The sequence below is a fragment of the Biomphalaria glabrata genome, chromosome 1 (genome assembly GCF_947242115.1).
Source record: "Biomphalaria glabrata chromosome 1, xgBioGlab47.1, whole genome shotgun sequence".
Lineage (NCBI taxonomy): Eukaryota > Metazoa > Mollusca > Gastropoda > Planorbidae > Biomphalaria > Biomphalaria glabrata.
In genome coordinates, this window is record NC_074711.1 from 14730530 (window position 1) to 14743912 (window position 13383).

At 36.4% G+C, this 13383-nt stretch overlaps 1 protein-coding gene across 3 annotated transcripts; it reads right to left on the reverse strand.

Moving 5' to 3' along the window:
* Nucleotides 1-332: 332 nt before the first annotated feature.
* LOC106060453 (PACRG-like protein) lies at nt 333-11535 on the reverse strand. 3 transcript variants are annotated; one of them, XM_056023988.1, is made up of 8 exons: nt 11377-11535; nt 7007-7226; nt 6315-6382; nt 6095-6185; nt 5082-5216; nt 1855-1962; nt 1095-1175; nt 333-987 (listed from the first exon to the last, which is right to left on the reverse strand). In XM_056023988.1, the coding sequence occupies exons 2-8, from the start codon at nt 7196-7198 to the stop codon at nt 931-933; spliced, it is 732 nt and encodes a 243-aa protein (XP_055879963.1). In that variant the 5' UTR covers nt 7199-7226; nt 11377-11535; the 3' UTR covers nt 333-930. The 3 variants fall into 3 exon arrangements, with proteins under 3 accessions (XP_055879963.1, XP_055879969.1, XP_055879978.1); XM_056023994.1 differs by having other exon boundaries at nt 11370-11529; XM_056024003.1 differs by lacking the exon at nt 11377-11535 and adding an exon at nt 9505-10026.
* Between the last annotated feature and the right edge of the window lie 1848 nt (nt 11536-13383).

The following is a 13383-nucleotide window of genomic DNA, read 5'->3' on the forward strand; positions in this document are numbered from 1 at the left end:
GAGCTACACTGGTGTAAAAGCGGGGGAAATCAGAAGGGGGCGGAGATGTCAGGCAAAGATGAATGGGAAAAGGGGGTGGTGTTAGTGCCCATCGCATTTTAAATAAAAGTGTGTTGGTTGTTGATCCCGTGAGGTTGGAGGGTGCCTGAAATGTAAATAATTTTGTTTTTGATCTGCAGACGGGTGTTTTGGTCATTGCATTAATGTATAGCAGTGACGAGGAGATCAGTGGTATCCCTATGATGTGTGTAATTAAAATACAATAAAGTACATAGTAACAGAAATACAATAAAGTACATTGTAACAGAAATACAGTAAACAACACACACATGAATAGTGTATTAAATTCTATATTACAAACATTATAAATATATAAATGAACAATGACTTATATTTATAATTTATATACACTGTGCACATAAAGAGTCTCAAGTAAGACATAGGTAAACCGCAGCAATAGTTTGTTCAATAGAATTATTACCCTAATGGCTGAATGCTACACACAAGTTCAACATAGGATTGACTAATATTTCTGTTTGAAGATCAGAGAAACAAAACAGTGCATAGAACATCTCAGTTTAAGATATTTTGCTGTTTACAGCCAAGAGATACACTAGAGAGACAAGAGTGTGAGAACACAGCATCAGGACCTTATTAGCCTGCAATTAGTTGTCACTAAAAATGGACACCTTTGATTAGAAACACTGCAAAAACAGATTGACTTTTCAGTAAATTAAAGTGAAAAAAAAAAAAGAGAAAGTGAGCTGTCCAATTATATTATAACCTGACAGCCCTAATAAAACAAAAAGTGTTGCCTTAAATACTTTGTCAATACTAAGACTAAGGGAGACACACAAAAACATCAGATGTTAAGAAATGACAAGGTATGCTTGAGTTATCACAGCTAGCTTCTTAGGTCAAGTTACAATTTCATCCAAATATAGAGCAATAGGTAGGCACCTTAGATTTAATGATTGGCAGCACTTCCTGTAACATAAAAAAAAGGTACATTTTAGTTTTACAGTATGATAAATAAATACTGATATAAATACATGATGCCAACTATAAAGTAACACAACTTTAAACAGTTTTACCTTGCCTCCATGCTGTTCTAATTGCTGCAGGGTCTCTGTAACTCTCTCTTTGTATTTCTTATCCATAGTTCGTTTAGAAAGCTTCAAGTCAAAATAACCAGAGCAGTTATTTTCTATGTTCATATCAATACATTACATATATTAAGTTATTTCTAAATTTCATATAGAAAAATATTCAAAGTTTGAAAAGAGATACAATCTGAATCTAAAGAAATGACTTTAAAAAAAAAAGGAATGCTGTGTTCAACAAGAAGCTGTAGCATTTAAATAAAATAAATAAAGCATCAGCCACCATGATAGAAACAAATCTCACAGAGGATGTTCAATTACCTGCACTAAACATAGAGTGCATAAACATACATATTGTCATAGCTCAATAAGAAAGAAAAGAATAACATTGTTTATGTATTATTGTGATGAGCATCACTAAGTCATCAAAATTAAATCAATATTGCACTGGTCAAGACTCCCCGCATTATAGGATTTCAGTAAATATAACTTGCCCAACATCAAATAACATAATGGTCTCTGAGGCTATAAACTCATTCAGATGAGCTCATCAGACCATAGCAAGATCAGATTGGAAGAATAATTTAAAAAGTGGAGAAGTGTTATAAAATAAGGAAAGTTGCACAAGTGATCAGTTGAAAAATTATCATTCAAGTGAACTCTCTAAGACTTGCATTCTGTGCTAGCTGATTATAAGTTGAAAACTTCAAAGATTATAGTTGCGACAAAATGTAATAAAACTTTTACTTACAGCCATTAGAACCGTCTTTACATAAGGATTTAAAGCCGGACCGACAACAGAACTCAGCTGAGTTAGACACTCCATGCCTCGTTCAAATACAGCATCATCTTTATGACTCTAGGAAATAAAATGTTTTGAGAACAGTACTTAGAAAATTATAAAATGACAACAAGAAGTTCAAGAAATGTCTGTCCCATTCTAAAAAAGTACTTCTCTCTTTCCCTTAAAGTAAACCCATTAAGCATTACTACAGCAGTGAGCCAGTAGAATATCTAGTGGTATGCAAGAGGTGTAGACCAGTCCAGAAAATGCTTCTTCTTCTTCTTCATCGTTCTCATTGTTATGATGGAGTGTTCATATGACTAGACCAATACATGAGATGAACTGCGCAGTGGTTTCCAAATCAGAGAGCTCTCCATATAGTTTTCTTTCTATTGGGGTGATTTGGGGCCAATGTCTTATACGGGCCTCTTGGTAGAGAGAGCAGTTTTGGAGGATGTGGTCGGCATTTTCTGGTGATACTCCACATGGGCAGATTTCACTGGTTCCAATTTTGAGCTTCCGGTACATGTGTTGTCGCATTCTGTTGTGTCCGGTCCTGAGTCGAAAGATTAGACGTTGGTCTTGTCGGGATAGCTTATAGTAAGCGTCATCTTTATTGTGATTTGGATGGGAGCTCGTCTATTTCTCATTTATTTTATCTACAATTAATTTCTTCATTTCTTCTGGATAGAGTGCAGAGTTTACTTGTGAGTTTGTTCTCCCACTCTTGGCGAGTGTGTCAGCCTTCTCATTTCCTACTAGTTGTATGTGAGCTGGTATCCATTGAATAACAGTTTTTTTGCTGTTGTTGAGCTTTGTAAGTGTTGTTCTGAGGTTTTTAATATAAGGGGAATCAGAGTTTTGCAAGCTTTGGAGGGTTGTTTTCGCGTCTGTTAGAAAGACAATCTGACTGTGAGGGGAACTTGGATGATTTGCTAGCAAGGTAGCAGCTAGTGCTTCCCTTTCTGCTCTGTGACTGTCAGAGAGCTCTCCAGTTGCAATGGATTTTTCTAGTTTTCCTCCATCTGGCCATTCGATAAGTATTCCAGCTTCTCCATTTGTGGTGGCTTTATGGGATGAGCCATCCATGTAAACTCTGATCCACTGATTGCGAGGGTAATTGGTATGTAGAAAACAGTTCACTATTTCCTTGAGCTCTGTTGGTCTGTAATTAGATTTTCTTTTTATGTTTTCAATATGGTCCCTTATAGTAGGAAGAGGGCTTTCGTCCCAGGGTGGAGATTCATTATAGTGTATCGAGGATTCCAGAGTAATTTTTTCAAGTTGGTGTTTCTTTTTTAGGTTTAGAGATTCCTGTATGAAATTGGTTCTTTTGAGACGTTTTTTTGTGCCAGTTTTGTGGATTTTTGTTCTGAGTGGGTGCCTCTCCAAGGTTTCCAATTTAGTGAATTGGGAAAGGATTTTTATTTCTCTTCTTTCATCCAGAGAGATCAGGGCAGCGGTTTCCTCCATAGCTCTTATGGGTGTTGTTTTGATTGCTCCTGTCATTATCCTTAGACCAATATTTTGAACCTTGTCTATTTTTCTTAGGTTGGTTTGGGCTGCTGAGCCCCATGCTGTGGCACCATATTCTAGTACAGGTCTTACATAACTGGTATAGGTCTTTTTCAGGATGTTGTGATTAGCTCCCCAATCTGTGCCAGCTAATTTTTTCAAGAGGGATAGTCTCTGGATGCCTTTACTCTGTGTTTTATCTATTTGGTTTTTCCAGGTTAGTCTCGGGTCATAGGTGACTCCAAGATAAGTAGGGCTGTCATTTTTTTTTAAAGCTTCCTTATCTAATGTTAATTTTATTGTTTGTTGTTTTGTTGACAGTGAGAATATGGTATATGTTGTCTTTTTTGTGTTGATGGACATGCCCCAGTCTTTGGACCAATTATTGAGTTTATCAAGAGCATCTTGTAATCGAAATTTCAATGTTCCTACATATTCTTCTGTGCTATTAAGGCAAGGTCATCTGCATACATGCTGCTTTTAACTTTTCTTGGTAGGTTTTGATTTAGATCGTTTATGAATATTAGGAAAAGTGTTGGGGATAGGACTCCTCCTTGGTGGACAAAATGCTGATTAGGGGTGACACCAAAATGGAACTTTTTTTTTATTTATAACTTTTTTTTTGCAAAACCAGACAATTTTTTTAAAAAGAATTAATGGTAGCTACAAACTTGCTTCTGTAACTTAAAATATTTTTTTTTGCTACAAATAATTGTGGTTGAAATTTAAAATTTGTAATAATTTATTTTAGCTAACAAAATTTTAGTTGAAATTTGATGAAAATATCCACAACATGCAAAACTTAAAATTTGTCAAACTGTGGGGCATTTCTAGAAGGATATAATGTGCTCACAAAAGAGTTGCAAATTCTTTTTTCCCCAAAGTCAAAAAAATCTGTAGCCTTGCATTTTAATTATAAATCCATACATGAGCACTGATTATTAAAAATGGCCTTTATATGAAATAAAAAAAAAATTAACTAACTAATTTATGTTTTTTTATCTTCTAAGTAGGATTTTTCAAACTTGTTTTCATAAGAGTTATCTGCAACAAGAATGGCCTTTTGAAAAAGACATTTTTATTCCTTTTTGATATTATTATGTTAGAGTTTATCTTTCATTCTTATGCCAGAACAGTCCAATTTCTACTGTTTGATGTACCATTGTTCTGTTGAAATCTTTTGTGTGAAAAAACATGCCCCCTAACAGATGTCTTGCTGAACAACTATAAAATGATCATATTTTTTTTAGGAGAATGGGATGAGAAAACATTTCTGAAGCGCAGAATGCAGAAGAATGCTTTGTACGGGGGAGATTACAGTTTAAGAGAGATGTTAAACAGTAGCTTCAGCTATATAAATGGATTTCATTCAAATATTTTTTGTCTTCAAGGTTTTGTAATGTTGTCTAAGCCTAATCAATTCTTGCAATAGTATTTTTTGTTAAATGAATGCAACACATATTTTAACTATGTACCAATCAAAGAAAGTAGTTGACTATTGTATAAAATAAAAAAAAAATAAACAACACATTTTATTAGGAAAAGAAAAATATTTTTTGGGGGGGGGGAAAAAAAAAGGGTGGGGGGAGTGATGAGATGACACCATGAGCTTATAGCACCTAGGTGACACCAACTCTTAACAATGCTGCTGCTATAAACCATGAACAATGTTAACTTACCAAAGCTGCTCTGATTGGTGGTGCTAGCTTTGGTAGCAGTGGTGTAGCTTTCTGTGAGGCTCCAGGTGTACTCAGTAGTGTGGTGAACCCAGTGAAAGACACAAAGGTGTATGGGTGAACAGTTTCCTTCAGACCCTGACAAACGATAACAACAAATAGGTTTAATGATTATATATCTTCTGTAAAAAAAAGTAAAGTTCCCCTTTCAGACCTTGTGGTCTATAGGGCAGATGATGAAAAGATCATCTGTTTCTGTGGCCTATGGTTTACGAGGGTGTCATGTGGCCAGCACAATGACCAACCGTCTTTACTTTTCCCCAACTAATGTCTTCTGTGCTGATCAACAAATTATGTTATTTGTGGACAGAACTAATTTGTATGTGTATTTATAAATGATAAATAAAAAATAAAAGTAATCAAGATATCCAAAACAAAAAACACAAAAAACAAAACAGAAAATAAAATAATAACTTTGCTTTATATAACTTTTTTGACAGAGTGAATAATGAAAAAAAACACAAAAACTATTGCACTATTTACTATTATGCATAAATTGATCAAGAAACGAGCTGTTCAGGAAAGATCTGTGAATTGAACACTATCATTACAGTGAGTCCAGTGTGAAGTCTGTCCCAAGCAGTAGAGTCCAGGATGAGACATAGTGGTCAGTAGAGTTTCATTCACACAGCAGTACATTCGGGGAGGGGGGGGGGGAAGCATTTGTACAGTCAGTGTATTGAGTTGCCATTTGCACAGTATAGGTTGTGAATTTTTTAGACAGAGCCATGTTATTTGGAGCCTGAGTTCTCAAGCTCTTTAAATTGGTTGTGTCATGTAGTTTTTGCAGAGAGCCTGATAGAATGGTTGCATTATATATGTATGTATATATGTGTGTGTGTCTAATTTTTGTGTATAATAGCAACCCAATGTAATTTGTTCAGCTAATAGAGTAGAAAAGAAACACATGAATGTCAAGAAGCTATATACTAAGTCATACAAAAGAAAACAGTCACCTCTGCCAATGTAACAAGCACTGGATCGAATGGAACTTGCTCAGGGGGTGTGTCCCAAGCCAGTTTGTGTTTGACACTGCCATGTACCAACCTGATAATAGAGCAATAACTTTGACTTGCCATTAAAATAATCTTTCAGCATAAAAGATAATGAGAAAGAAAATTAAACAATGTTATTACCCTCACTTCTTAACAAAGGACATTGTTGTGTAAATCTTACCTGCATGGAACACCCCCATTGGCATACACTGAAGCAAAGGCTGACTTAGATTTGGCAGCATCAAAAAACTGAAAACCAAAAATGTAAAATTAAAAATTAAAAGAAAATTTCTTTTGTGAGACATACATATTTTAATAAAATAGAATGCCTGGTGTTTTCAGACAAAGTAGGAAACAATTCTACATTTCCTACTTTGTCTAGACATTGTATAGAATGACTTGATTTACAGCAGGAAACGGAGAAGTTATTTCCTAACTTTGCCTGATAGCATTAGGTACTCTATTAGTCTATAGAAAGCCAGATTTCGTACTGTGCCAGTAAAATATAGATCTATATATATATACCACCGGCGGACAATTAATGGTTATGTCTGCACAGGCTGTGGCAAAGTATGTGGGTTGCAGTGGGGCACTAATTTTTTGACTCGAAGACAAGCCTTATATATATAATATAAGAACTTTTAAAACTTAAAATATATTTTGAATTAAATAAAAAATGTTTTCTATTGTTGGAACTAGATATTAATGTTTCTATTCAATACTGACATTAATATGTCTTTCTTTATCTGCAGCTTAAGTTAAATAAGTGTCTAAAACTTCAACCACATAGATATTAATAAACTTTTCTGAATTTGAGTCAAATAAATAAAACTACATGTTTATATGCAATCAAACCAAAAGAACAAGACCTACTGGATCAACTGTTTTAGGATTAAGCCTGTCTGAAGGTTTCTGCTGCTTCGTTGTCTTTGTAACTTGTCGACTGTCTGTTTCTGTACGTCTGCTTGAAGACTTTCCTGCACTGGAAGGTGGAGTACTTGACCCTCGAGATCCAGCTGAGCCTAGTGAGTTAGCCCTCTTAGTAGAATGTGAAGATGTTGCCATTATGTTTTATTTTTAACAGATACTACAACTGAAAAGGAAAACAAAATGTTTGATGATTAAATATTTGTATAAAAATGTTATTAAATGATCTGAAAAAAATGTAAATCTAAAATTAAATTTATATATAATAAAAAGTCAAAAAAAAATTTATTAAACATTTTATAAAAAGCATTCCACTTAGGTGCTGTTATGGTCATAGTGCGAATGACAAATGGTGCAAATGTGGATATTAAATGGAAGGAGGGTAAAAATTAGGAAGCCAGAAAATATGGTCATGAACAGAGTTTCAAATATTATGATTACATTCTTTCTAAGAATATTTAAGTTTAAGTGTTTATAAGATAGAACCTGAGACTGTGAGAGTGTCTACTTATTTTTGAAGAGTCTTGTGTCTTAACAGACCGGGTGCGTTTATTAGTCACTTTAGTGTAAGTTAAAGTGAAATTCACATCACTTGAGACTGTGACGATACGAAACTTGCATGCAAAAGTTCATTTGAGTTTTTCCCAGCAAATCGTGAGAAACTTTTATTTTTAATTTTATCAATTATTTTCATGTCCACCCATACTTAATTTCTTTTAGGATTTATCTCCCCTCGCACTGTTTCTCACGAGACGAATCTCGACGTAAAACATTAACTAGCTTCTCTAGGGCTAACTTTTAATTTTTGACCACTGTACAGGTGACCAGCACACAATAGTCGCAGCACCAGCGCTAAATGCAGCGGCCTAATAACTTTTCACTCATATTTCTCCCCCCTCCCCCCCCGCAGGATACACACCGCTCTAAGAATAGCATTGCACTCGGGCTGGACAGATACATATTCGCTTAGTCCCTAATCTCACGGTTCGGACAAAAATCGGACATGACGCCTGACATGTCCAGTGCTTAGACACATGTGAGAAAATCACGTAGCTTTCTTCCAAACTCGTTAAACGAAAAGTCCCATCTATATATATAGAGAGACCAGAGCATTCTAAGTTAGGCCCGCTAGAACTCATACAGTCTCCTCAGTTAGGAAGTTTATTAGTGAGGTTTCATTAGGGACAAACGGCCTGGTTGCTACGCACGATTGCTACACCCGATTGCTATATTACTATAACTACCAGATCTCCACTTAAAGCTGTAACCAAAGCCAACCACACCAGATACCCCCCCCCCCCAATTACATACCTGTCAGCAAGAAGGCATTGCCTAGTGTCCTTGGCCATAAAATATTGCCCAGTGTCCACAGTGCCCTATACTGCCCAGTACCTGGCCCAAACTGTCCACTGCCCAATAGCTAGTGCCTAAGGCCGACCGCTTAGAGCAACCTTCGCTGCAGAGATAAACTGGTGTTGAGTTAGCACGGCCCTCTACGAGCTAGAGACCACAGCTGAGAGGTCCACCCCACTACAACTTAGTCTGCAGCACCATCCCTCTCTACTGCTAAACAGGCAGCGGCCTCACCCTAGAGCCAGCTTGCCTACAGCATAGAGACTATCCCGAGCCGATGTCCTAAGACAGAGCTGGATGACTCATCCTTCAGAGTGCCAGTCCTTCGACTGCCAGAAGACGACCCACAACCCACGGGCTAGCAGCTAAGAAAATAAGTAGCCAGACATAGGAACATTCTTCTATTCCAATCACTCAATAAATAGCAATCCATGATGAGCAGTTATGTTAGATATTAGCACCTTCATTTCATTTCTTGATTATAATTTTATTTGATCATTTATCTTTTGTAAACTTTCATTTATTAAATTATTTTTATTTATAAACTTATAATATTGGTCTGTTCTTACTGTTAGTTGCGGTGTGCCTGTACAAAATCTTATATGTGAGCGGGATAAATTTATAAAATTTCCCCTAGACTTAAATAAACAAGCCACAATATTTACTAATGACACATCTCGTCACAGAGACATAGATCTTCTTTTCCAGAAGCAGATATTATATTATATTTTATATAGATCATGGGCGTAGCCAGGATTTTTTTCGAGGGGTAGCCCCCCCCCGTGAAATTTTTTATATATATATAAATGTGTGTGTGTATTTATAATTAATCTTTATTACATTCTGACTCTTCATTCTTTCAGAGACGTTTATTATACCCTAGAATAGGTTCTTCCTGGAGTTAGTGGAAAATTTGTAGACTCCCCGTCCTTTAAAACAATGGGGTCTGGGGGAGCGCTGTGAGCAGAGCCCCGCCGCCAAGCACTATTTCCGGTATTGAAAGCCTCAAAAATGCATATTCTGAGGTATCTACAGTGCATTATTCTGCTATTAAAAAGTTTTATTTCAAAACTTGTGCTATTCTTACTTACTTAGATCCTCCCGCGCCGTTCGGCTCATTGGGCGGCAAGCTGTTTCCACAAAAATCTGTCACTAGCAATGTCTGAAGCCTCTTCCCACCTGCTCTGAGGACCTACATGAAAGTGTGGCGGGAAGTTGTACTAGGTTGTTCCTGTTTGCGATTTCCTCGTAATGGCCTCCATGTCATCGCAACTCTTATTATGCATAATTCATTTTGCCGGAATACATGTCCTGCAAACCTCATACGACGCTCTGTCACAACCTTACCAAGGGGTCGACTCCCGGTTCGGCATAGGATTTCCTTGATTGAGACCCATTCTCTAAAACTGACTCCTAAAATCCGTCTTAGCCATCTTTGTTGAGCCACAATTAGCCTTTTTCAATTTCGGCAGATGACTATCCATTGCACTTTATTAATGGAGTCCAGCCACTGGTAGAAATTTTGTAACCTCTCTTGGCTATGCTCTTGGAATTAGGTGACTATAGTTTGCTTTAGATTTTATATCGAAAATGGAAGTTTTATCGTCAAAATAATCTGTTGTGGGGTTTTAAACTAAAAAATCTCTGGACTTTATTTTAACCCTATTTAGCTACGCTCATAGAATTTGGTGAGTGTAGTTTGCTTTAGAATAAACGTGAAGAGGGGGCTTTCAACCTCAAAACTCTCTATAGGGGGATTTTAAACTCAAAAACATCTGGAGTGGTTTTAAACTAAAAAAAAGCCATCTGGAAGAGAGGATTTAAACTTGAAACTACCCTTTGGTTTGGCTAAGCTCAAAGAATTTTAGTGTGTAATTTACATTTTATTTTATTTATATTGAAGAGGTATTTTTTAGCATCAAACCCCGATGAAGGGGGGTTTAAACTCAAAACCCTCTTTGACTACGCTCATAGCATTTTGAGTGTGTAATTTGCTTTTTTTTATAGAAGAGGTATTTTTTCGCTTCAAACCCTGCTGAAGGGGTTTTAAACTTTTAAACTTAAAACCCCTTTGGTTACTCTCAAAGATTTTTGAATGTATAATTTGCTTTTTTTTATATAGATGAGGTATTATTTTTAGCTTCAAACCCTATTGGATGGGGGGTTTAAATTTAAAACCCCTTTGGTTATGCTCAAAGATTTTTTAGTGTGTAATTTGCTTTTTTTATATTGAAGAGCTATTTTGTTTAGCTTCAAACCCCACTGAAAGGGGGGGTTTAAACTCAAACCCCCTTTGGCTACGCTCATAGCATTCTCAGTGTGTAATTTGCTTTTTTATATTGAAGAGGGGGTTTTATAGTAAATTTCGGAGGGGGTTTTAAAATCAAAACCTTCCTTAGCTATGCTCTGGAATTTGGGGATTGTCATTTGCATTATTTTTTGTTTGTTTTTTTTATAGAAGAGGGGAATTAGGCTGCAAAACCCCCTGCTAGGGGTTTTAAACTCAAAACCCCCTGCTAGGGGTTTTAAACTCAAAACCCCCTTGGCTGCGCTGGGGCAAGAGATGGTTTAATATTAAAATCTCACCTAAAATAAACAAAATCAAAGCAAAAAATCAGTCATTATTTCAGGGGGGGGGGGGTTTCCCCCCCAGCTATGCCCATGTCCCATGATATAGAAAAAAATAAATAATTTAGATCTATATATAATAATAATATAATTATTATAATTAATATAGTAATATACTTATGTCACGTAAGCCTATATTAATATTTTTATTTTATATTATATATTAAAATATTATTAATTATTAAATAATAATATTAATATTTATTATAATAAAAATTAAATATAGATCTAGTTTATATTTATATAAATAAATCTATCTAGATCTACTGATCTAGATTCGATAGTAAGATAGATCTAAGTATCTAGATCAAAAGGCTTATATTATTACCCTCTACCTAACAGATCAAAAGTCTAGCACCGATTCGATGAGGATTATTAATCACTAGATAACATTTTCGTTGATCGAACATTGGTGATTTAATTCTTTAACTTTTTGAATGGGGGCCATGTTGTTTACCATGACTATAGCATGGTGGAATGTGGGAAATTATAGCAAAAATCGGTGACGTCATAACAAGTTTCGTTGTCTCTTCCTCATAAGAGCGTCATTCTATGAATCTATATAGGCAGAGAAAATGTATCAGCTCCTAGATCTAGATCTATATCAAGGGCGTAGCCAGGATTTTTTTCGGGGGCGGGGGGGAGGCCCCCCACGGAAAAAAATTATATATGTGTGTGTGTGTGTACATAATTAATCTTTATTACATTCTGACCCTTTCGGAAGACGTTTATTGTGCCCTAGAATAGGTTCTTCCTGGAATTAGTGGAAATCCCCCTGTAGACTCCCCGCCCTTGCTAGCAAGGGGGTCTGGGGGAGCTCGCAGTGCTCCCTCAGCGCGGGGCGAAGCCCCGCCGCCGAGCACTATTTCTGGTATTGAAAGCCAACAAAATGCATATTCTGAGGTATCTACAGTGCATTATCTTGCTATTAAAAAGTTTTATTTCAAAAACCTATAATGTGCTATTCTTACTGACTTAGACCTCTCTCGCGCCGTTCGCCGCATTTTCCGGCAAGCTGTTTCCGCAACTCTTATTATGCGTAATTCATTTTGTCGGAGAACATGTCCCGCAAAACCTCATGATACGCTCTGTCACAACCTTACTAAGGGTTCGACTCCCAGTTCGGCATAGGATTTCTTTGATTTAGACCGGCGCCTTCGACAAACCCGATCTCTATAACTGACTCCTAAAATCTGTCTTAGCCATCTTTGTTGAGCCACAATTAGCCTTTTTCAATTTCGGCAGATGACTATTCACACTTTATTAATGGAGCCCAGCCACTGGTAGAAATTGTTAACCTCTCTTGACTACGCTCTTGGAATTACATGCCTGCATGTATTTCGCTTTAGATTTTATATCGAAAAGGAAAGTTTTATCGTCAAAATCATCAGTTGAGGGGTTTTAAAATAACAAATCTCTGGAGTTTGTTTTGTTTTGTTTTTTAAATTCAAAACCCCATTTAGCTACGGTCATAGAATTTGGTGACTGTAGTTTGCTTTAAAATAATATTGAAGAGAGAGGTTTTCAACTCAAACGCTCTGTAGGGGAATTTTAAATTCAAAACCAACTGAAAGGGTTTTAAATTAAAAAAAAAACATCTGGAGGAGGGGGATTCAAACTCAAAACCCCTCATTAGCTTAGCTACGCTCAAAGAATTATAGTGTGTAATTTGCTTCTTTTATATCGATGAGGTATTTTTTAGCATCAAAACCCTCTGAATGGGGATTTAAACTCCAACCCCCCTTTGGCTACGCTCATAGCAATTTGAGTGCGTAATTTGCTTTTTTTTTTTAAATATTGAAGAGGTATTTTTCAGCTTCAAACCCCGCTGGCAGGGGGTTTTAAACTCAAAACCCCTTTGGCTACGCTCATAGATTTTATAGTGTGTAATTTGGGGATTTTCGTTTGCATTTTTTTTTAGTTTTGTTGATAGAAGAGGATGATTTAACTGCAAAACCCCTGGTAGGGGGATTTAAACTCAAAACCCCTGTTGGGGGTTTTAAACTCAAAACCCCTGGTAGGGCATTTTAAACTCAAAACCCCTGGTAGGGCATTTTAAACTCAAAACCCCTGGTAGGGCATTTTAAACTCAGGGGGTTTTAAACTCAAAACCCCTGGTAGGGGGTTTTAAACTCAAAACCCCTGGTAGTGGGTTTTAAACTCAAAACACCCTGGTAGAGGGATTTTTATCTCAAATCCCCCTGATAGGTTTTTTTTTTACTCAGAACCCTCTGGTAGGAGGTTTTAAAACTAAAAACCCTTGATAGGGGGTTTTAAACTCAAAACCCCCTGGTACAGGGTTTTTAACTCAAAACCCATTCGGCTGTGTTGTGGTAAGTGAT

Bases quoted from the DNA above. Each gene is read 5' to 3' on its own strand.
- LOC106060453 (XM_056023988.1), bottom strand. From the start codon at position 7,198: ATGGCAACATCTTCACATTCTACTAAGAGGGCTAACTCACTAGGCTCA. The intron at 6,383-7,006 runs GTAGGTCTTGTT...TTTGGTTTTCAG, and splicing joins ATCCTAAAACAGTTGATCCA to TTTTTTGATGCTGCCAAATC. The intron at 5,217-6,094 runs GTGACTGTTTTC...ATCGTTTGTCAG, and splicing joins TGCTTGTTACATTGGCAGAG to GGTCTGAAGGAAACTGTTCA.